Genomic DNA, 24,456 nt, shown 5'->3' with positions numbered 1-24,456 from the left:
GGCCTGTGCCTGTGCTATGTAACAAATCTCTTTCTCTGCCCTTCAGCACTACTCATTTTTAAAATTTGCTTATCAGAGCAAATGTCAGGATCTGACATGCAAAGCCCTGGCGTTTGGCCTCTGCCCTAGATCACATTGTTTTAGGGGGTAGTTCTTCAACTTAAGAGAAACTGCTTTGTTGTAAAGCAGTATGCTGTTATGCTGGCAGCCTCATTTATCTCTCTTTTTTTTTTTTTTTTTTTTTGTGGCCAGTCCTGGGCCTTGAACTCAGGGCCTGAGCACTGTCCCTGAGCTTCTTTTGCTCAAGGCTAGCACTCTTCCACTTGAGCCACAGCACCACTTCTGGCTTTTTCTGTGTATGTGGTACTGAGGAATGGAACCCAGTGCTTCCTGCATGCTAGGCCAGCAATCCCATTTATCTCCTCTTGACTCCCTCACTAGCTTGGGTCCAGAAGCCTTGGTGAGGGGTGGACCTATACCATGTATGTTTGGGTAAGTCATACTATGATTATACATGATTGAGTCACCTACTGACCCACTTCTCAGAATTTACGTCCACAGTTAAGCTATGCATGACTGTCTCCTGTCATTGTACACCAGACAGCAAGAAAGTGAATGAGAGCAAGACACATAACATACTACAAAATAATATTGAACAAAGGACTCCAGAGTCAAAAGAATAGGTCAACGTTTCATCTATACACCCTTCCCAAACTGCTTTGCTGTGGACTTCATAGGTAGATGGTAATACAGTGAAGAAAAGCAAGGATATAACTTGTAAAAAAAAAAAAAAAATCAGGATAATGGCCACCTTTGGGGATGGAATGGTGGGAGTTAGAATAGGAAAGGAGAATGAGAGGTGAGATTCTGTGGTACTGGTAAGGCGCGATTTCCTGAGCTGGCTGTTCACTTTCCATTTTTCTTCAAGCCTATGTTCATTGTATCAGCTTCAATTTGCATTTCACAATAGAAAAGTTGTGCTTAAAAAAAAAAAAAAAAAAAAAGCCCCTAGCATGGCTCCTTTGTTCCTCTAAGTGTTTCCAGTCACGGTCACCTGGAAGCCCTGTGATGTGTTTCCTAAGGGAGATTTCACAAGATGCCCAAGCAGAGTGTTTTCCTGGTTGCCCACTTCAGCGCATCTGACACTTTGTATCTTCTCTTGTTCCTGGAATCTGTAATCTAGAAAACCCCCTGGCAAAGTTCACTACAATTCAGTGCTGCTGCTGATAAACTCAGAAATCTTCCAGTCTTTAGATGCTTACACATGTGTTATCTTTATAAATATTTACTTCATTTCATCAAGTGTCAAGTTCCAAGTTGCATTAAGGTGATTTCCAGATTTTATTTTATTTTTTGAAATTTAGTTATTTAAGTTCTCATTCATCCTTCCCTAATTTCAATGATTTATTCAGCACTTGCCACATAGAGATGTGAGACAATAACAATTGCACATTGTTGACATTTTAGGAAGATATGACTAATAGAGTATTTAACTCTTGTCATATTATGAGACACAATGATATACAGTACATCGATGTATGGTTGTTGATTTCTGTTGGCTTTTAAACATTAGCAGTGAGTCATACAATGTTGGCATTTCAACATGACAGTGTTTTGTACTTTTGCTAGTCCTGGGGCTTGAAATCAGGGTCTGGGTGCTGTCTCTGAGCTTCTTTTGCTCAAGGCTAGCACTCTACCACTTGAGCCACAGCGCCACTTCCCGTTTTCTCTGTGTATGTGGTACTGAGGACTTGAACCCAGGGCTTCATACGTGCTAGGCGCTAGGCAAGCACTCCACCACGAACCCACATTCCCAGCCCTTGACACCTTTTTTTCTTTTTTTTTTTTTGTCGGCCGTTTTTCATAGTGAAGGAAGATTTTTCCACTCTTTGCAATTTGGTCTTCTGCTTCACTTTACTTTTCTAATACCTCCTTTGTTTCCTCCAATCACATTTACAGTATATCACTCCAAAGTCCATTTCCTTTCCTACAGGCACATGGCAGTAATATAACTGAAAAAGGTGGTTCAGCAAAATAGTAACACTCCTCGCCCAGCTGTCAGAGTTATCATTTAGAAGAAATTAATTCCTTCTCCAGGGCACACAGGAGGACAGTCAGAAAATTCAGATAAGCAAACTTCCCCTCAAAATTACAAGGAATTTTATTTTTATTTATATACATATTTTCCCCCCCCCCAATCTTAGGGCTTGAACTCAGGGCCTGGGCACTGTCCCTGAGCCTTTCCGTGCTAAAGACTAGCACTCCACCACTTGAGCCATAGCCCCACTTCTGGCTTTTTCTGTGTGTGTGATTCTGAGGAATTGAACACGGGGCTTCATGCATGCTAGGCAAGCACTCTCCTGCTAAGCCGTATTCCCAGCTCCCCTGTACACCCCTCCCCCCAGCTTCTTTTGCCCAAGGCTACTGCTCTACCACTTGAGCCTCAGAATCACTTCCCAGCTTTTTCTGTGATTAATTGGAGATAAGAGTCTCATGGACTTTCCTGCCCAAGCTGGCTTTGATCCTCAGATCTCAGCCTCCTGGGTAGCTAGGATCACAGGCATAAGCCACTGGCACCCAGCTAGAAGGAATTTTTTAAAATTAAATCTTATTGACAAGGTGATGTACAGAGGGGGTACAGTTACATAATAAGGTAGTGAGTACATTTCTTGTCTTATTTATTACACCCTCCCTCATTTTTCTTTCCAGAAGGAATTTTAAATAAAAATTATATAAAAAAGGGGAAGAGTTTACTTTGAAAACTGGTCTTGGAGTCCATAGTTATATAACGGTTGTTGAGACTGTAGAAATGAAGTGCTTTGCTCTAAGTGCTCTACCACCTCAGTTAAAGTCCCAGAAGACTTGTAAGTGGAATGTGGATAGGGGCATGTCGGCGTCTACTGTAAACTTTATGACTTTGCTGTAAATATGTTGTATAATAAAATGTTAGAAAAACACTACAAAACGTAGCAAGGTATTCAAGTCCACAAAGTGGGGTTATTTGTTCATAGAGCGTAAGCTATAGGATCTGAAATTTAAATATGAATTTAATTAAGAAATGAGGGGCCAGGTACTGGCAGTTCACAACTATAATCCTAAAGTATTCAATAGACTGAGATCTGAAGATTATGGTTTGGAGCCAGCCGAGTCAGACAAGTTCTCGAGACTCTTATCTACAATTAACCACTAAAAAGCCTGAAGTAGAGCTGGGGCTGAAGTGATAAGAGTGCTAGCCTTAAGCAACCAAGTGCAGGGACAGCTCCCAGGCTGGGAGTTCAATCCCAAGGATGGGTATAATAAAACAATAGACCCTATGGATAGGGGAGTTGATTGTTTCCCATCTCCCTGGTTTCCTTCAGGGGCGCAGGCTCTTGGGACTTGGGTGAGAATGAGGAGGGTTTTGTGGGGCATGACCTTCCCCGGTGCCCTGGGAGGGTCTGCTGGGCCCTAGGAAGTCAGGAGGCCCAGCGACTGCAGGGCTTTGGGCCCACAGTTGAAAGACACTTGCGGATAGACCAGATGCCAAGGACCATTGCTTCTATTCCCAGTTCTGCTTTTTTGTTCAGGGAAGTCTTTTAGCCTCACTTTCTAATTCCAGAGTTAGGAGTCAGATTATGCAGAATAGGGAACATTTGTGGGAGATTGTTGCAAGACTCCCAAAGATTTTGGGGAAACAGGCAGCACAGTTCGTGACGTCTGAAAAGGCAACTCTAGTTCGTTGAGTCCAGGGTTTTCCAAGAATTCTGAAAATGCCCTAGAGCCTTCAAGAGACTTTTTAAAACTAAATCTGGAAAAGGGCACAAACCTGTGGCTAGCTCTAAATACTGACATAGAAGCTAGGAGGATGTGGGAAAAGTTTTAGGTATATGAATAGGTATAGTGAAAGAATATTGTGATGAGACCCCCAAATCTCATTTAATTAGGAGTCAGTACTTTTCAGAAATTGTTTAGCCTGGTGCCGGTGGCTCACACCTGTAATCCTACTCAGGAGGCTGAGATCTGAGAATCGTGATTCAGTCAGCCCAGGAAGGAAAGTCCCTAAGACTCATATCTCCAATGAACCACCAAAAAACCGGAAGTGGAAGTTTGGCTCAAGTAGAGAGCTAGCCTTGAGCTGACATGGACAGAGCTCAGGCCCAGGTTCAAGCCCCATGACAAAAAGAAAAGAAAAGGAGGGGCTAAGAATATGGCCTCGTGGCAAGAGTGCTTGACTAGTATACATGAAGCCCTGGGTTCATTTCCCCAGAACCACATATATAGAAAACGGCCAGAAGTGGTGCTGTGGCTCAAGTGGCAGAGTGCTAGTCTTGAGCAAAAAGACGCCAGGGACAGTGCTCAGGCCCTGAGTCCAACGCCCAGGACTGGAAAAAAACAAAACAAACAAAAAACTGGTAGTACTGGGATTTGAACTCAGGGCCTTTCACTTGCTTGGCTTGCTTACCTGGCTGGCATTCCACTACTGTAAGCCACAACCTCAGACTGGCTTTTTTGCTGATTATTTTGGAGATAGAGTCTCATAGACTTCTCTGCCCAGGCTGGCTTCAAACCTCAATACTTGAGATCTCAGGTTCCTGTTTTTGGTTGTACTGCTGTTTGAACTCAAGCCTCATTTTTTTTTTTTTTTTTTGCCAGTACTAGGGCTTGAACTCAGGGCCTGAGTACTTTCCCTGGCTTCTTTTTGCTCAAGGCTAGCACTCTGCCACTTGAGCCACAGCGCCACTTCTGGCCATTTTGTATATATGTGGTGCTGGGGAATCGAACCTAGGGCTTTGTGCATATGAGGCAAGCACTTTTGCCACTAGGCCATATCCCCAGCCCCAAACCTCATTATTTTGTAGGCAGGCACTTTACCATTTGAGCCACGGCCCTGCATAGCTTTAGATCTTTCTCGTATAGGGTCTCAATTGTGCTGGGCTGACCTGCACTACAATTCTATTTATGTTTCCTGTTTAGCTGGGATGACAGGCATATACCACAGAGCCCAGCTTTTTATAGGTGAGATGGGGTTGGGTATTAACTTTTTTGCCCCAGCTGGCCTTGAACTACTTATAGATTGCCTCCTGAGTAGCTATGATTACAGGCATGAGGCACTGGCCTTTTCATTTTTTCAGTATTGGGAGTTTGAACTCAGGACGTCGTGTTTAGTAGGCTGACACTTTACCACGGGGCCCGGTTCCCAGAGTACACTAATACATGGGCAAACAAGCAAGATCAGAGAAAGTTCCTTTTTTCTCCTCAAACTACATGTTGCAGCTGAGTGAGGGAGCAATAGCATAATGCAAAGAAAGTATCTGCTCCTGGGTGCTGGTGACTCATGCCTGCTAATCTGGCCACTCAGGAGACTGAGATGTGAAGATGGAGGTTCAAAGCCAGCCCAGGAAGGAAAATCCATGAGATTCTTTTCTCCAATGAACCACCAAAAAGCCAAACCTGGGGCCACACTCTGTGATTACAAGTGTGTGCGGGGCGTCACCCCTTCTAAATAGAGTCATAATTTAGACGCTGAGCTGCCACTCCCTCTCCCGATCTGTGTGTCTCATCCCCAAAAGTCACACATTGGAAAGTCCTTTTAAGGTATGATTTATTACATTTCATTCCATAGCACATATGTGTACATACATATATATGTTGATAACGGTAATAATACTTCCATAGCAAACAACGTCCAATGTGGAGGCCGGGTGCTGGTAGCTCACGCCTGTAATCCCAGCTGTTTGGGAGGCTGAGATCTGAGGAGCATGGTATGCAGTCAGCTTGGGCAGGAAAGTCCCTGAGACATATCCAACTAATTACTAAAAAGCTGCACGTGGCTGTGGCTCAAGTGGTAAAATGATGGCATTGAGGGAGAAAAAAAATCTCAGAGACAGTGCCCAGACCCTGAGTTCAAGCCTCAGGACTGGCAATAAAAAAGAAAAGAAAGGAAAAGGAACTATAAATTCCGGGAAATAGACAGGAACTACTTTCTGAAGTGAAAGTCAACGAACCATATTCTTGGCTCAATCTGAAGATGTGTTCACCAAGATGAACCAGCAACCACATTTGCTCAAGTGACTTTCTGAACGAGGGACTAATTAAGACAAGGCAACCGACCCTTGTGCCTACCTTCATCTTAACCTCCTTCTGGATGTGCTGAATTCAGGAAGGCACGGCAGCTTTTCAGTAGCACCCACAATTGGCTGTGCAGACAAGCATGTTGCTTTTCTTATGCTTTCCCTAAATTTCCTGACGGAGTGATAGTCACCTAGTCCTGTAACAGAGGCAGGACTATTTATTTACTGTAGCTCTTGATCCTCTTGCCTCAGCCTCCCAAGGTCTGTGATTACAAAAGTGCACTGTTAATGTTGCCTCTTCAATATAGTTTTCTAATTAGACTCTGACCTAGAAATCCAGACACATTCCAGTATCTTCCTACTTTGATCCAATTAAGGGGAGAGATAACCCAATGCCAAAACAAGTTTATTGGTTACTGTTTACAACTTGCAAATCCTCAGTGGAAAAAAAAAAAAAAAAAGAAGCTCAATATAAATGTCTTTTTGTCCAAGAAAGCATACCAACCTCAGGCAAACAGAATGAAGTGAACCTTCAAGCTTACAGCCCTACTAAAACGAAGCCCAGAGCCACTGCTGTGAGGAAGACGGACAAAACTTTTGGAAATTAAGTGAAACAAAACTTAAAGCTACAATTTTGATGAACGGACTAAACATTTGAAATTCAAGAATAAAGTTAATAGTTTAAGAAGGAAAATATATGGGTGAGGTTGCCAGACATTTTCTGTTTATCATTCTTTTTGTTTATTGTTTTTGAGATATAGGGTTTTGCTTTGTAGCCAGGCTGGCCTTGAACTTGAACTTGGTATCTTCTGCCTCATCCTCAGCCTTCAGAGTCCTGGGATTACAGATATGCCACTACATCTGACTTGCAGATAGCAAATTTTAAAAAAAAAACAAAAACTAATGATCAAGAGTTTTATAAAACTCTTTATATGGCCTAGTGGTAGAGTGCTCGCCTCATATACATGAAGCCCTGGATTCGATTTCTCAGCACCACATATATAGAAAAAGCCAGAAGTGGTGATGTGGCTCAAGTGGCAGAGTGTTAGCCTTGAGCAAAAGAAGGTTAGGACAGTGCCCAGGCCCTGAGTTCAAGCCCCAGGACTGGCAAACAAAACAAAACAAAACAAAAAAACCCTTCTTAGCCAGTCTAAGAAGGAAAAGAAAACTTCACCAAGCAGGCGCCTGTGGCTCACACCTGTAATCCTAGCTACTCAGGAGGCTGAGATCTGAGGATCATGTTTCAAAGGCAGCCTGGGCATGAAAGTCTGTAAGCTTCCAATTAACCACTAAAAAGCCAAAAGGGAAGCTGGGGCTCAAGTGGCAGAGCACTAGCCTTCAGCACAAAAACTCATGGACACCCCCTGGTCCTGAGTTCAAGCCCCAGGACTGGCACAAAAAAGAAAACCTCGCCAAGTTGAAAAACTAGATTTTTCCTGATATTAAACCTAAGATACTTTTTCCCTTCCGCAAGTCATTTAAACCTAAATTATGAGAAGTAATTTACTTTGGCCACTGTGAACATTTCTGCAGGCATAATCAGAAATTTTACTTGTTTCATTATTTAACTTATCCATTCCTATCCTAGACCAAATATCAGGAATGTGTGAGTAAGCAAGTGGATGTCATTTTCCTGGAAGCTTGTGACCAAGTTAACACAAACCTACAACATGGGAAAACTTAGGCACTGAAGAAGGCCCAAGATAAGAGGAAAAATGAGCCGGGGACCTGTACGGCCTCAAAACAAACTCCAAGTTTCCTAAGGCAGAGTTTTGAAAAAAACCAGTGTGTGGCTGGGGATGTGGCCTAGTGGCAAGAGTGCTTGCCTCGTATACATGAGGCCCTGGGTTCAATTCCCCAGCACCACATATACAGAAAACGGCCAGAAGTGGCGCTGTGGCGCTGTGGCTCAAGTGGCAGAGTGCTAGCCTTGAGCAAAAGGAAGCCAGGGACAGTGCTCAGGCCCTGAGTCCAAGGCCCAGGACTGGCCAAAAAAAAACAAACCAGTGTGTGTGCGCGCGCGCGTGTGTGCGTGTAAACGTGACTGGGGTTTGGACTCAGGGCTGGCTTAGGGAAGGATTTATCCAGGAATCTGTCTTTTCCAAGGCTGGGCAGGGAGGAAGTGGGGAAGTCACAGCTCTTTCGCTCTCTGACACTCGGGTTTCCTGAGCAAGAGGGGACACGGAAACATCTTCTTTTGTGCACGTGAAATCCTCCTTACTTTCCACCATCAGAAGCTGTTCGATCTCTTCTTTCAAAGAAAAACTTGACTGAAATGAACTCTTGGGGCCTGCGGGTCCCCCTTCCTGAGGGCCCCTCGGGTCCTCCGGCGCCCGGGCCTCGGCGGGGCCCGTGAGCGTGGTCCTGGGGGCCTCCCTGCCTGCTGCTTCTTTCGTGGGAAGTACAGTATGAGATTTTGTCGTTGCCTGTTTAGATTCTTTCAACAACTTCACATGTTTTTGAAAATCACGAGATATAAAACTCGGGGCTTTCTCTATCCTAGAATTTTTACAAACCAAGAGGCCTTGGGTTTTTTCCTCCTTCCCTACTTTCTCTGTGGCCGATTTCTTTGGGTGGAGCACTGTCCTTATAAGGAGTCCCTGTGCATTTACTCTGTATTCTTTTTCCGCTCTCTCCCTGCGCTGCTTCTGGAAGTCTCTGAGCTGTAGTAGTTCCTTGGGCAGTTCCATACACGTGGGCTAAGGAAAGAAAAGGAAAATAGGTTTATGCGAACTCCATTTCTGAATAGTGTCCTTACCTAATAATGAAAAGCAATGGCATTGGTTCAAATGTGTTCACACAACCCCCTCTAGTGGCAGAAAAGGAGTCCTGAAGACACACCCACAGAGATGCCCTACCTCTGTGCCTGCCAGCTGGTCTGCTGACCCCTCCCGATAGGTGTTCAGGTACCGGTCCACCAGGGTGGTGAGGTCTGACATCATCTCATCCAGAAGTACCAGGCGCAGGGGGAGAAGGTACGTGGCTTCCAGGGCCAAAATTTTCAGTAAAGCGTGTGGAAGAGGCCGTATGAACCACACTTCTGGATTTTCCTAGAAACAATTTTGTTTTAAATAGTAAATGAACTTTAGAGAAGGTAACTGTTGAAAGGTTGCTCGATCACATTACTGGCTGAACATGTGCGCTCAGCACGCGCACACACACGCGCAGGTACACACACGTTGGCACAAGGACTATTCTGTCACGCTTGTGTGCTGCTAACATGGTATCCACCACTCCTCTATGTAAATCACCACTAGTGCTGTTCAGAAGACACTGGAAAAAACTGCCCTCAAATAGGAACGCCTTTAATACTCACCAGGAGCCTGTGTCTTTCTTCGAGAAAGGAGAGATGTTTAGGGGCAACTTTAAGGTGTCTGACTAAACTCTCCTGCAAAGTGCTGATGCAGTTGGGAAGAAAGCCGCCTGTTTCCATGGAAAACTGAAGGACATCTGCTACCTGTGGTATTAGAAAAAGAAAACTAACCAGTCGAATGCATACACACAGAACACTATCTTGTGGCCAAACTATTTTAAAGTGTTTGTGTGTGTTGTGTGTGTGTGTGTGAGAGAGAGAGAGAGAGAGAGAAATTGTGTGTGCGCATGTGCTTGGGGGCTTGAACTCAGGGCCCAGGTGTTGTCCCTAAGCTTTGTGTGCTTTAGGCTAGTGCTCTACCACAAGAGCCACAACTCCACATCTGGCCTTTTGGTGTTTAACTGGAAATACGAATTTCACAGAACTTTCCTTCTGGGGCTGGCTTGGAACCATGATCCTCAGATCTCAGCCTCCTAAGTAGCTTGGATTACAGGCTGAACCACCAGTGCCTGGTTCAGTGTCTTTATATTTGTTTAATTTGCTTTGTTATTATGCTTCTATTATTTTGAGGCGGGGTTTCTGTGTGGCTGAAGCTGACATGGAGTCCATTATGTAGCCTTTCAGGGAGGCAGATGCTAGGCGCTGGTGGCGTGCACCTGAAATCCTAGCTACGCAGGAGGCTGAGATCAGAGGATCTGAGGTTGAAGCCAGCCTGGGTAAGGAAGTCCAGATTGGGCTGGGTATGCAACTCAATGGTAGAACGCTTGTCTAGTATGCATCAATGCTAAAGAAAAGGAGCCCCAGGGCACCAGTAAACAATTTTTTTTACATTTTTGAGTAAGCAAAGCATAGAAGCAGTCCATACAGTAACAAAGTTAGCACTTAGCAAGCTTAGCAAGTGGAAGGTCCTAGGTTACTTCCCAGCACAAAGGGCGGGGGGGAGGGGGAGGAAGGAAGGAGGGAAGGAAGGGAGGAAGGAAGAAAGGAAGGAAGGAAGGAAGAAAGGAAGGAAGGAAGGAAGGAATCCATAATAACCTACATGCCTTGAGTGGCATATATGCTAAAGGCAGGGATGTGATTTTTAGTCTTCCCCCAAATTGCTTAAGTTCCTGAGTGCTATAAAGCATAGGTCGTTTCTTATTTGACAAATCTAGAGCTAAGAAGAAAACATATTCCAATATACGTTTTTTGTTTTTTTCCGGTCCTGACCTGAGCCTGGGTGCTGTCTCTGAGCCTCTTTGTGCTCAAGACTAGCTCTCTACCACTTGTGCACTTCTGAATTTTATGAGTAGTTTATTGGACTTTTCTGCCCAATCGAGGTTCAAACTGTGATCCTCAGATCTTAGCCTCCTGAGTAGCTAGTAGTAGTGGCGTGAGCCACTGGTGCCTGGTTTATTCCAAAATAATTTTAAGGGGCTTTTTGGAAGTGTTTTTTTTGGATTTTTTTTTGTGCCAGTCCTGGGCCTTGAACTCAGGGCCTGAGCACTGTCCCTGGCTTCTTTTTGCTCAAGGCTAGCACTCTGCCAGTTGAGCCACAGCACCACTTCTGGCCACTTTCTATATATGTGGTGCTGAGGAATCAAACCCAGGGCTTCATGTACACAAGGCAAGCACTCTTGCCACTGGGCCATATTCCCAGCCCCCAAATGTTTTATATACAAACATCTTATGTTTGTACAAACAATCAAATTATTCATCAGACAAGGATTATTTTCTACCAAGATTTATATACACTGGTTCAAATCCAGCCTTCTCCTTAACATACTTGTGTATCGAAGACGTTATTCAGCATGATTCCATACTGATGAGAGAGGCAATCAGAAAGCCAGCGACAGTCATGGATAACCTAAGGAGCCAGAAGATGGAGACAGAACAATTAGAACCTGGCTGCTAACCTTCTTACTACCAGGGGAATCTGCTTCTACACTCACCTTTAAAATTCTTTTGTCTTCTAGGATCATCTGAAGTCCATTGTTGAAAGCTCGACTTCCCAAAAGGAAAATGTCAAATAAGTATACGCGGCTATTTGTGGCCACCTATGATAGACAATATTACAGGCTAAATAACTGAAGGAGATATGAGGATCAAGAGTACAAGATGTGGGACATACATGCTTAACATCTTCACAGTTGATCAAACAAGAGATAGTCAGTGATTCCCAGGGACACACAGGTTTAAATTGATCTTAAGTTAAAAAAAAAAAAAGAAAGCAATGATCTTGGTGTGGCCCAGTGGTGGCGAGCAGAGCATGGAATGGATGAGCATGGGTTTAACACCCAGCACTTCCGCCAACAAGACACAGCCATTGAGATTCTCAGGGAAACAAAAGGACAAGCAGGTGAGTGAGACTTCCAGGGCCAATAGCCCCCACTTAAGCCACTTCCACCCCAGGCATTCTAACGGCAGTATCCTGAAGTACAAATATGGTCTCCCTCCAGCATCATTTGTATGCTAATGAGATGCCTGGTGTTGCTAAGGAGCTTTGAGGGGGGGGGAGGGGAGGGAAGTGCTGGTCACCGGAAAGATCAAGGCACGATTAGAACAGTGGAACTTTTAGTTCCTCTAGGAGGAGAGAGGGCCAAAGGTTGAACTGATCCATCCATGATTTAATCAATCATGCCTACATAAGGAAGCCTCTATTAAAAACAGAATGGACTGAGCTTGAAGGACTGTTCCCGGGTGTCCCCTCTGGTGTTTTGCTCCATGCCTCTCTTCCATATCTCTTCATGTGCCCACTTTATAACATCCTTTCTATCAATCATATGGTTAAGTGTAAGTAAGGTACTTCCAGGAATCTGTGAGCTGCTGTAACAAATGGGTTGAACCTGGGGTGGGGAAGGGGTCACCCCCATCTACAACTAGTCCTGCAGGTTGTAAAGCACAACTTGTGAGCCAGACTGGTATGCAAGTTGAAGGGTAGTTTTGCCAGTGTGAGGTCATTACTAATTCTGTGAAAAACAAAAAAGGTGTTCGAGGAAAAAGAAAACAATTCTACTTGTTCAGCAGGGAGTAATATACTCAGCTTTAACACAAGTTCTAAGAATTTCTAAAACTGATTAATCAAGGGAGAGTAACAAATATATTAGAAACTGGAAAAGATCATGTAGTTAAAGTAGTTGTCAAAAAAGAGGACAATTAAAAAATATCAACTGAACTGGGTGCTGGTGGCTCACACCTGTAATCCTAGCGACTTAGGAGGCTGAGATCTGAGGATCACGGTTCAAAGCCAGCCCGGGCAGGAAAGTCCATGAGACTCTTATCTCCAATTAACCACCAGAAGACTGGAAGTGGCACTGTGGCTCAAAGTGGTAGAATGCTAGCTTTGAGTGAAAAAGCTCAGGGATAGTGCCAAGCCATGAGTTCAAGCCCCACAACCGACAAAAAATAAAAAATAAAAAAATCAAATGAGCTGGGGAGGGAGGCTGAGACTTGAGGTCAGTAGTTCCAAGGCAGCCTGGGCAGGAAAGTCTTATCTCCAATTGACTATCAAAAAGCCAGAGGCAGAGGTGTGGCTCAAGTGGCAGGGAGCCAGCCTTGAGTTAAAAAAGCTCAGTGACAGTGTGCCCAGGCCCTGAGTTCAAGGCCTAGGCCAGGCACGCGCACACACGCGCACACACACGCACGCACACACACGCACACACACACACACACACACACACACATAGAACTGGTAAATCTACAATTATTTCAACATCAAAAGTTTTGAAAAAAACCTACTCACCTGAAGCCAACAAAGCTTTCCATGGCGGCACACGTTAGCCCCTTCTGCGGCCACGCTCAGGACACTCTGCTTTTTGATGTGGAGCATCTGGAAAGAGAAGGAAGAAGCTGCAGGGGACAAACGGTGGCGTCGTGACATCACCAATGGCAACTACAAACAAAGTGGACCTGAAGTGTACCAATCTGATGAGTACAAAACAGTATTGTGTGGAATACTGAAACTTCCTACAAGGTGGATGAACTTGGGGAATCTTACGCTAAATGAACAAAGCTAGTCAAGGGAGATCACCATAATCTTTTCATGTGCAATGGCCGTAACAGGCAAATCTGTAGAGAGGACATAGATTGGTGGTTGCCAGCCGCCGGGGAAGGGATGGGTGAGATGGCTCAAAGGTTCTTTCTAGCTGGGCACCAATTAACCCCCAGAAAACCAGAAGAAGAGCTGTGACTCAAAGTGGAAGAACCCTGGCCTTGAGCAGAAAAGCTCAGAGATAGCGCCCAGGCCCAGAGTTCAAGCCCCACAACCAACATAAACAAACAAATGGAAAAATCTAAATCAGATAATTTCAGACTTTTCTCTGAAACTGGCTTTTCATCTCAGGTAAGATTGGAAATGCTTATAATAATTATTAAGGGCTTTAAGCAGAGCTGGGAAAGGAGACTTCCAGAGAGCCTGAGAGAGAGCAATGGGTGGTGAGTACCAGAACAATGGCCATTCCACACCAATACAGGACAATAACACCCAGGTGAGGAAAGAAGACAATTCAACCAACTGTTGACTACCTGGTTTGCCTCCCAGCCCCTGGCTTGCCCAGGACTCCTGTCTTGGTGAACCTATTTCTTTCACCTCCCTGACCTTCCACTATCAGGCCTTTTGTACTTCCCAATTCTACATTTTAAAAATTCCTTTTTGTTGTTGTTGGTTGTGGGGCTTGCTGCACTCTGGGTCTGGGCGCTGTCCCTGAGCTCTTCAGCTCAAGGCTAGTGCTCTACTACTTGAGCCACAGCACCATTTCTGTTTTTCTGGTGGTTAACTGGAGATAAGAGTCTCATGGACTTTCCTGTCTGGGCTGACTCTGACCCATGATCCTCAGATCTCAGCCTCTTGAGTAGCTAGGATTACAGGCGTGAGCCAGTGGCACCCTGCTTTCAAAATTCTTTATGGAGCAAGATAGCCACATAGCTCACTCCCTTACTAGCTCTAAGTCCCTTTTCCAAAGTCATCTCTCCAGAGTTGTCTTGGTCTGTCCCATATAAAATAGTACCTCCCTGACACGGTGCATTCCTCACTGCGCTCTGTTTTTCTTCATAGCAATTATTCCCATAGTTTGCTAGGCATTGATGGCCCATGCCTATAATCCTAGCTACTGAGGAGGCTGAGATGTACCAAGGTTTGACACCAGCCCAGGCAGGAAAGACTGTGAAACACTAATTCTAATTACCACCCCCCCCAAAAAAAAAGTAGGCAGTGGAAGGATGGCTCAAGTGGTAGAGTGCTAGCCTCAGTACCAGCAGGCAAACACACACACACACACACACACTCACACACAACATAAGCTTTTTTTTTTTTTTTTTCCAGTCTTGGGGCTTGGACTCAGGGCCTGAGCACTGTCCCTGAGCTTCTTTTTGCTCAAGGCTAGCACTCTCCCACCTGAGCCACAGCGCCACTTCTGGTTTTTTCTATACATGTGGTGCTGAGGAATCGAACCCAGGGCTTCATGTATACAACGGTAAGCACTCTTTGCCACTAGGCCATATCCCCAGCCCCAACATGAGAATTTTTGCTCAATGATTGTTTTACTCCACACCTTAGAACAGATGGGCATATATTTATTCCATTAAGTTAATAATAACACCACCACAGAACTTACAATAAAAGAAACCAAGGAGACAGACGGGATACCTCTGTGGAGCCAGTGCTAGGAAGGGCGGAGAGCAGTACTTACCGCAGCACCGAACTTCTGCTGGAACTGATCAATGACTGTGTATGTCACTTCCTCTTCCTCTATGAGGGAAGGAAGGCATTACATTCACTCCCATTCTTGAAAAGACAATGTCAATGTTCCTCCTACTAATCTTTTTTTTTTTTTTTGCTTTTGCCAGTCCTGGGGCTTGAACTCAGGGCCTGGGCACTGTCCTCATGGCATGCAGTGCATACTAATAATTGCCATCTTGTTAGGCAATTATTAATAAACAAGATTCCTATCAATTTTTTTTCTTGTGCCTGTTCTGGGGCTTGAACTCAGGGCCAGGATGCTCTCTCTCTGAGCCTCTTAGCTCAAGGCTAGTGCTCTAGACGTAAGTTACAGTTCCACATTCAGTCTTTTTTGAGTAGTTTGTTGGAATCTCATGGACTAGTGTGTTTTATCAAAGAAATAAAGAACATTACTACAATAACATGGGAATGAAAACACATCATACCAAAACTTTTGGGTCATATTAAAGGCAGTACTAAGAGCAAAGTTCATAGCAGACTGCCTACATTAAAACAAAATCAGGGCTGGGAATGTGACTTAGTGGTAGAGTGCTTGCCTAGCGAGCACGAAGCTCTGGGTTCGATTCCTCAGCACCACATAAACAGACAAAGCCGGAAGCGGCGCTGGGGCTCAAGTGGCAGAGTGCTAGCCTTGAGCAAAAGCAGCTCAGGGACAGCGCTCAGGCCCTGAGTTCAGGCCCCAGGACTGGCAAAAAGAAAAACTCAGAGAAACCATGTTCAGTGGTTAATGACTATAATCTCAGCTATTTCAGAGAGAAGATAGGCGTTTCACAGTTTTTGGCTAGCTCAGGCAAAAAGTTACTGGCACTCTATTTCAAGGGACAAGCCAGTCGTGCTGGAGCACGTGGAGTGAGACACAGAGGTGGGTCAGCTCCAGGCAAAAGCAAGATCGTATCTGAAAAATAACTACGGCTAAAGAGGATGGGGCATGGCTTGCCCAACAAGCAGGAATCCCTGACTTCAAAGCCAGTACCACCAAAAATACTACTTAGCCACTGGTTTACAGAAAATCTCTTGAACTTTTTTTTGTGGGTGCTGGTTCTGGAGCCTGAACCAGCCTGGGCAGGCCTGGGTCCTGCCCCTCAACTTCTTTGGCTGGAGGCTAGCACTCTATCACTTGAGCCATGGCGCCACTTAGGACTTTTTCTGAGTAGTTTATTGAAAATAAGGGTCTCACAGACTTTCCTGCTTGGGCTGACTTCAAACTGGGGATCCGCAGATCTCAGCCTCCTGAGTAGCTAGGAGGATTATAAGCATGAGCCACCAGTGCCTGGCTCATGAACTTTTTTTTTTTTTTTTTTAACCTGGGCTAGCTTTAAACTTCATTCCCCTGATCTCTACCCCTCAAGTAGAATTATAGGCTTGAGTCCTCAGACTCAAGTAGGTATTGTTTTTCTGAATAGGAATCCAACTGTTTAGAAGACAAAGGGGAGAAATCACAAATGGGATTGGACCCAATCAATTTTAAAAAAGCTTATGCACAAAAAAGCAAACAATGACCATTTGGTAATTCGTCATTGTGCAAAAGCTAGCAAACATAAGGCCCTGAATTCAAACTTCATACTGCCAAAAAATACTTCCAAAAATTAAATACCAAAAGAATAAACAATCCAATTAATAAATGGAAAATGAATGAAATAGCTCTCAGAAAAAGTACAAATGGCCAATAAATACATAAGGAAGTGTTCAATATTCTTTGCCATAAAGGAAACAAAAATCAAACAATATAGAGATTGCATATCACTTCAGTCAGACAGCCATCATTAAAACAAGCAATAATAGCTGGGCACTAGTGGCTCACACCTATAATCCTAGCTCCTCAAGAATCTAAGATATGAGGATCATGGTTTGAGTAGTAAAGTCCATGAGACGCTTATCTCAAATTAACCACAAAAAAGCTGGAAGTGGCGCTGTGGCTGAAGTGGCAGAGTGCTAGCCTTGAGTGAAAAAGCTCAGGGACAGCGCTCAGGCCCTGAGTTCAGGCCCCAGGACCTGTGTACGCGTGTGCACGTGTGCACGCATGTGTATATATTATATGCTATATGCTATATAACGTATATTATATATAGGATTATTATTTATGCCTAAAGAATGAAATTATGCTGTTTGCCAGAAAAATAAATGGAACTGGAGATCCTGAGAAGCAAAATATGCCAGACTGAGAAAAACAAGTATTGCATGTTTTCTCTCACATGCAGAATCTAATCCTAAAAATAAGAATGAAACAAGGGTAAAGTGGGGGACTAGTTGGGGATGGGAAGCTGCTAAGAGGACAGAGCCAAAGCAGAGGATGAAGGGTGTATGGAAGGAGAATAATGACACTCCTGAAAAACTATATTAGAAAGGGAAGATGAGGGTTGGGAAGGTAGCTTAGTGGTAGAGTGCTTGCCTAGCATGCACGAAGCCCTGGGTTCAATTCCTCAGTACCACATAAACAGAAAAGCTCAAGTGGCATAGTGCTAGCCTTGAGCAAAAAGAAGCCAGGGACAGTGCTCAGGCCCTGAGTTCAGGCCCCAGGACTGGCAAAAAAAAAAAAAAAAAAAAGAAGAAGAAGAAGAAGAAGAAAGGGAGGAGGAGCCAGGCACAGTGGCTATGTCTGTAATCCCAGCTATTCAGGAGGTTGAGAGCTGAGGATTGTGGTTTGAAGCCTTCCTGGGTAAGAAAGTCCGTAAGACTCCTTATCCCTAATTAACCAGCAAAAAGCTGGAAGTGGAACTTTGGCTCAAGCCATAGATGATCAGCCTTGAGCATAATTATAAGCTCAGGGATAGCACTCAGGCCCTGAATTCAAGCCCTAGGACCATCTCTCACGCACACAAAAAAGTAGGAAGGATAGAAAGTAACAGAGAGGGCTGGGGATATGGCCTAGTGGCGAGAGAGCTTGCCTCATATACATGAGGCCCTGGGTTCAATTCCCCAGCACCACATATACAGAAAATGGCCAGAAGTGGCGCTGTGGCTCAAGTGGCAGAGTGCTAGCCTTGAGCAAAAAGAAGCCAGGGACAGTGCTCAGGCCCTGAGTCCAAGGCCCAGGACTGCCCCCCCCCCCCAAAAAAAAAAAGTAACAGAGAGTGAATTTGATCCAAGTACATTATTCACATGTATGGGTGGCAATATCACAATGAAACTCCTTTGTTAATATACACCAATAAAAAATAGAACACTGAAGAGAAAAAGCCTCAGTGAGGGCTGTCCCAGACACTTTAGAGTTGCAAAACTACCTTATCCACATACTTTGGCATGGGCATATTGAATACTGTTACTCATTTATCTTATTTACATCTGTCTCTTGTGCAGAGCCCAATGCCCAGCACAAAGCATGCTTTACATATCAAATAAGCAGCTGAATCAAGATGCTTATCTTTTTATTTTTTTTGGCCAGTCCTGGGCCTTGAACTCAGGGCCTGAGCACTGTCCCTGGCTTCTTTTTGCTCAAGGCTAGCACTCTGCCACTTGAGCCACAGCGCCCCTTCTGGCCGTTTTCTGTATATGTGGTGCTGGGGAATCAAACCCAGGGCTTCATGTATAGGAGAGAAGCACACTTGCCACTAGGCCATATCCCCAGCCCAAGATGCTTATCTTAACTGAGAGCCTAGAAGCAATGGCTCAGCTGAGCCTCTGCCGACTGCAAGGAGTTCTGAGCCCCAGTCAAGAGCCTAGAATTGCTCATGCCTACAATCCCAGCAACTTAAGGGGATGAGATCTGAGGATCGTGGTTCAATGCCAGCCCAGGCAGGAAAGGTCATGAGACTCTGACCTCTAATTAAGTGCCAGAAAGCCAGAAGTGGTGTTGTGGCTCAAAGTGGGAGAGCATTAGCCTTGAGCCAGAGGAGCTCAGGAACAGTGCCCAGGCTCCCCCCACACCACCACTACACACAGAAGAAAAACTAAAAAAGCCTAGAATCTGCTGTGTCAGTGCTCACCTGATGGACTGTATTTGAGGTCCCTGAGCAGCGAGGTGGTTGGTGCCTCCGGCGGGGGTGACACAGGTTCGCATACGTTTACTTCTTCATCTTTCAGGTTATCCGTCCTGTCTCTCTCGGTGTTAAGACTATCCTTACAAAACAAACAAACAAACAAAACGCAACGACTATGAAGCGAACTTGTTATTGGTTACTGGCTACAAACAGATTTTGCCTCTCATTTCACAGCAAGGACTCATTAAATTGGGGTTCATTCATCCACTGCGTCCAGCATCTGCTTGTGGGTACTACAAGAAGGGGCCCATACTTTCCTTCTCATTTCTATCTCCCTAGGTCATCTTAGGAATCGAGGGTCTGTCTAGCAGATCACAGTGAAGTCTCACTTCCGTGCACGCCTGGAAAACCTCGTGACATAGAAAACGATGCCGCCATACCTAGGGGAAGATGCCTTTTCCCCCACCGCGCCTTGCTCCACTTCATCCAGCAGTTCCACTGAAAAAGAAGCAAACGGCTTCCAATAGCTTCAGTGTGGAGAGCCATCGTCCACCCCAGCCCCTTGGGTACAGCTTGACTATGTACTGCAAACCACCCGAAACGCTACTGCACAGAAGCCTTCCCCAGCCAGCAATGAACAGAGCAAAAAACGACTGTCCAGAGAACTGCACGTGCCCAAGATGGTGGCCCTAGCTTCGTGGCACGCAGCAGGATTAGGAAATCTTGTTATTTACCCCCCACCCCCCACCCCACTTTAGTTTACATCAATATGGTTCTGAGTTTTGTTTGTTTTATTTTTTTCTTGTGACCATTCTCACTGGCTCTAGAGATTTGTTCTTCTCAATCCTACTGCACCTTCCTGCACACTACAGGCTTCTGGAACGTTTTCTCTCAAATCATCACGGATTTGGGGGTTACGCAATGGGAATGGTATATACTCATGGTATGGTTTCTAAAAATCCATAATAGCTGGGAACATGGCCTAGTGGCAAGAGTGCTTGACTCGTATACATGAAGCCCTGGGTTCGATTCCCCAGCACCACATATATAGAAAACGGCCAGAAGTGGCGCTGTGGCTCAAGTGGCAGAGTGCTAGCCTTGAGCAAAAAGAAGCCAGGGACAGTGCTCAGGCCCTGAGTCCAAGCCCCAGGACTGGCAAAAAAAAAAAAAGGTTATACTAGGCAAATTAAGAAAGTAATAACTGAATGGATCCATAGTACAAACGGACGCTGTGGGTGGGAAAAAAACAAAGATAACAAGAGATGAACAGAAATGGAAGATTACCTTTTGGCACAACACCTTATCAAAAAATTTATGTTTAATTAATAAATAAATTTAAAAAAAGAAATGGAAGACTAGAAAAGGCAGTTTAAAAAAGAAAACTGACAAACAAAAAAGTAACATTAATAAAAATAAAATGTAAAACTTTTTTTAAAACTCCATAATAATTCAGGATTCTGAGACACTTGTTCCTAACTTTCCAAAAAAGGGCTGGGGAATGGATGGTGAACCTGTAATGGGGTGTGTGTGTGTGTGTGTGTGCGCATGCACATGGGTGTGGAGCTTCAACTCAGGGCCTAGACACTGTCCCTGAGCTTTTGCGCTCAAGGCGAGTGCTCTACCATTTGAACCACAGCTCTACTCCCAGCTTTGTCTTTTAACTGGTAGTTTATTGGAGATAAGCATCTCACAGCCTTTCCTGCCTAGTCTGGCTTCCAACCTGTGATCCTGAGTATCTAGGATTATAGGCATGAGCCACCAGTGCCCGGCTCTGTGATGTTTAACTAACTTATCAAATAAGACCACCAGTCTCTTTTCAGCTTCCTGACTCTTTACTGTGTCCCTGGTGTTGGGTATCTCCCAATGGAAATGACAATGCTTCCAATGTAAGGCTGTTCTGCTCGTATAGAAGGGTCGACTGAAACAGTAAGAGAAAAAGCAACCCATAAATTCCAGCTTTATGGCTCAAAAATGCAGTGTCAAAAGCAAAACACCATCTTGTTTCGTTTCTCCGGCACTGCCAATGGCAGCATTCAGAGAACAGAGACTCACCATTCATAATCTCATGCCCAAAAAACAGCTTCACTCCGGGGGTGCTCCGGCCACTCTCCACATTCTTCACTGTTACGGAAGCAATTCACTCCGTTAATAACCAAGAGTAGTTTTATCCCAAACTTTAAGAAAATATGATGAACCGTACATTTCTGAAACCTGAGTTCTTTTTCCTTCACATTGCTGGGGGGAAATGGCTCTCTAATTCTAGCTGCTTGGGAGGTAGAGATCAGATTTGCGGGCCAACCTGGGCGTAAAAGGCTAAAGAGCTTGCATCTCCACCAGTGTCTGCGCTCGGTGGCATGGGGCAGTGAGCCCAGCGGTGTGGGGTGGCGGGATGGAGCCAGGAGAAGCATGATGTCCCGGGCTCGTCCTCTGCAACATGGGAAAGCACAAACAGAGAACCGGCAGCACGGGCACAAAGGGGCTGGAGGCGGGGCTGGGGAGGAAGAGGGCAGGCCCTGAGTGCAAACCCCAGCACCACCAAATGCAACCAACCAAACCAAAACCCCAATTATTTTCCTCAAGGAACGAAGAGTCAGTAATAAAATCACAAAGCTTCAGCTTGGAAGTAAAGATGATCGAGACCAAAGCAAACCGCACAATGGTCCTTCTAAGAGAAAAACAAAAGGAGCACCAACAGGACACTGAACTAAGAGTTCTCCTCGGAATATTCTAAGACCTTGAGCCGAAGGACTATTAGCATTGCTATTTACATCTACTCCATGTAACTCCAGAAAAAAATGAATTAAGAAAGGTAATTACTTCTAAGGCGGCTATGGTAGTTGATAGTAAGTTCAGGGACAAGCCAGGCGCAGGTGGCTCACGCTGGAATCCTCGCCACTGAGGAGGGTGAGATCAGAGAATTTCACTATGAAGTCAGTCTGCGCAGGAAGGTCCAGGAAAGTGTTATCTCCAGTAAACCACCAAGATGCTGGAAGGAGAGCTCTGGCTCCAGAGCACCAAGCACCTTGAGTGAAAAAGCTCAGGGACAGCACCTTAACCGTGAATTCAAACCCCACTTTAAAAAAAAAAAATTAAATGCCATCCTGGGGCAGGCATTTCATTATCTCCATTCCAGAGGAATCAGGAGTTCAGAAAAATCTGATAAGCAGCTCACGGTTTTGCACTGTGAGTGAAAAGCAGTTGGGATTCAAATGCAGGCCTCAGTCCGCTAAAGTAGCTTCAGTACCGCCACATCTGGCTTCTATGCCTATCTTTACCCTTATTAGACTTTTCTTGTTGTTCTGAGGACAGGGCCCTGTTATTACTATATATGTCTTGCTAATCCCAAGTCATTAAGTTCTGAAAGATTATGACAAATAGAACGAAACCTTTCTTCAGGACAACAATCTTGTTGGGATCCACGTGCTGGAGCACACCCTCGAAGACTCCAGACACCAAGGTGAGCTTCACTCGCCTCCACAAAATCTGACTGAGGAAATGGTAGTCACTGCTGGGATCCATGGTGTTGGCTTCCGAAAGCAGTCTACAAATGTTCTTCTTTAGGCATCCAAACTCTTGAAAAGTAAAGAGATTCACGATTAAAAAAAAGACTGTTTTGGGAGCATGGTCATTTTTCCTTTCCCTGTTATCTGTGAGGGATAAGAATATGAATATGAGTAATTCAGATGTTGTTCATCCTTTCAGAACACTACTGAGAAAAGGGCTTTCCTAAGTACCAATTCTAATCCACATATAGGAGACTGAAATCTGTATGACTTTGGGCAAGCTGAGGTTGGTTATTTGTTTAAAAAGTGGGCGTGAGTTTAGTTTTTCCTTTCATCGCTAAACGGAATAAACTGGCTTTGTTGTTGTTGTTGGTCAGGGAGCTTGAACTCAGGGCCTGGAGGCCGTTCCGGAGCTCTTTTGCTCACAGCTAGTCCCTCTACCATTTGGAGCCACAGGACCACTTCAGTTTTCTGGTAGTTAATTGGAGATAAGTGCCTGAGTAGCTAGGATTAATGGGCCCTAGCCACTAGTGTCCAGCTTTAAACTGGCTTTTGTTTTTTTCTTTTGCCAGTCCTGGGGCTTGAACTCAGGGCCTGGGTCTGTCCCTGAGCCACTCTGTGCTCAAGACTAGTGCTCTACCACTTGAGCCATAGCTGCCACTTCTGGCTATTTCAAAGTAGTTTACTGGAGAGAAGAGTCACGCATACTGTCCTGCCTGGGTTGGCTCTGAACAGCCATGCTCGGATGTCAGCCTCCTGAGTAGCTAGAATCACAAGTGTGAGCCACCGGTTTTAAAACTGTCTGTTTCACAGAACATCTATAGGAATAAAGGTTAAGCCCAGTGGCTGGTGGCCAGTAATCCTCGCTACTCAGGGTCTGAGGATCAGCGTTCGAAGCCGGCCTGGACTTTAGGAAAACTCTTCATGGACCCTTCCCTCCAAGGAACCAGCACAAGGCCACCGGGCGAAGCTGTGGCTCAGGTGGTGGAGGATTCGTGCTGAGCACAGCGGCCTAGTGGGGGAGGCCTGAGTTCAAGTCCACCCACACCCACACAGCTCCTACACACACACACACACACACACACACTGCCCGGACAATCAAGGGCCCTTTTCCTCCCCCCCTCCCCCGTGTGTGTGTGTGTGACACACTTGTTCCCTTGGGGCTGGAAGTTTCCACGTGGCTGAGGCTGGCTTTGAACCCACAGTCCCCGAAAGCCCAACCTCCCGAGTCCTGGGCCGGACAGGCATAGCCCATCACAGCCGTCCCCGTCGGGCTTCACCCAGGACGACGCCCCGACCCCGCAAGGAAGCGCGGCGGCGTGGAGTCCCTCCAACTCGGGCGGGGAGCCAGTGACGCGGTGCGGGCGAGGGAAGAGGTTTCTGGGCGCTCCAACCCACTCGACGGCGGTTACCGAAGCCCCGCCGCCGGGCAGGGCAGCGGTGGGAACCGCGGGGCGCTGCGCCCGAGGGAGGCGCCGTGCGCCCGTCCCGCCCGTCGTCCGTCGAGACGGCGCTGTCCCCCGAGCGGCCAATGGGCACGCGGCCTCGCGGCCGACTCCCCGGCGCCCCCTGGCGGCCACTGCGAGGGCGCGCACGGGGAGGGGCGGAGCACGCCGGGCCCGGCGCGCAGCTCCTAAAAGGGGACACGCCCCAGGATGGTCCTCCACGCGGAGCTTCCTCGGTTTGCCTGTCTTTCCCCCACCTTCCCTGGCTACCTGCGGGGCTAGCCGTTCCTCGGGCTAGAACTCTGTGGGAAACCGGTTAGTTTCGTTGTCCGCCGGCCGCCGCTTAGCGCGTTGGGGAACGGTGTGTCGACGGAGTTGCCCTTTTAATGTCGGGCTCTCGCGCCACCGTGGCATCGCCCCTTTAAGACCGGTGGCGGCCGCGGTTCCGGGGGGCGGGGCTTACCTCCAGCTGGACTCCCGCAGGCGCTGGAACTCCCGGCGTCGACGTCGGC

At 45.9% G+C, this 24,456-nt stretch overlaps 1 protein-coding gene across 2 annotated transcripts; it reads right to left on the bottom strand.

The window, feature by feature from the left end:
- Positions 1–8,095: 8,095 nt before the first annotated feature.
- Exd1 (exonuclease 3'-5' domain containing 1) lies at positions 8,096–24,324 on the bottom strand. 2 transcript variants are annotated; one of them, XM_048332414.1, is made up of 12 exons: positions 24,202–24,324; positions 22,383–22,568; positions 21,049–21,117; positions 19,437–19,494; positions 19,003–19,130; positions 15,030–15,088; positions 13,085–13,171; positions 11,295–11,399; positions 11,129–11,209; positions 9,367–9,507; positions 8,909–9,100; positions 8,096–8,749 (listed from the first exon to the last, which is right to left on the bottom strand). In XM_048332414.1, the coding sequence occupies exons 2-12, from the start codon at positions 22,513–22,515 to the stop codon at positions 8,108–8,110; spliced, it is 1,695 nt and encodes a 564-aa protein (XP_048188371.1). In that variant the 5' UTR covers positions 22,516–22,568; positions 24,202–24,324; the 3' UTR covers positions 8,096–8,107. The 2 variants fall into 2 exon arrangements, with proteins under 2 accessions (XP_048188371.1, XP_048188372.1); XM_048332415.1 differs by lacking the exons at positions 22,383–22,568; positions 24,202–24,324 and adding an exon at positions 21,296–21,337.
- Positions 24,325–24,456: the final 132 nt, after the last annotated feature.

The sequence above is a fragment of the Perognathus longimembris genome, chromosome 23, assembly GCF_023159225.1.
Source record: "Perognathus longimembris pacificus isolate PPM17 chromosome 23, ASM2315922v1, whole genome shotgun sequence".
Taxonomy (NCBI): Eukaryota; Metazoa; Chordata; class Mammalia; order Rodentia; family Heteromyidae; genus Perognathus; species Perognathus longimembris.
The sequence above is the reverse complement of the archived record's forward strand: the minus strand, read 5'-3'. Positions and strand labels throughout refer to the sequence as shown.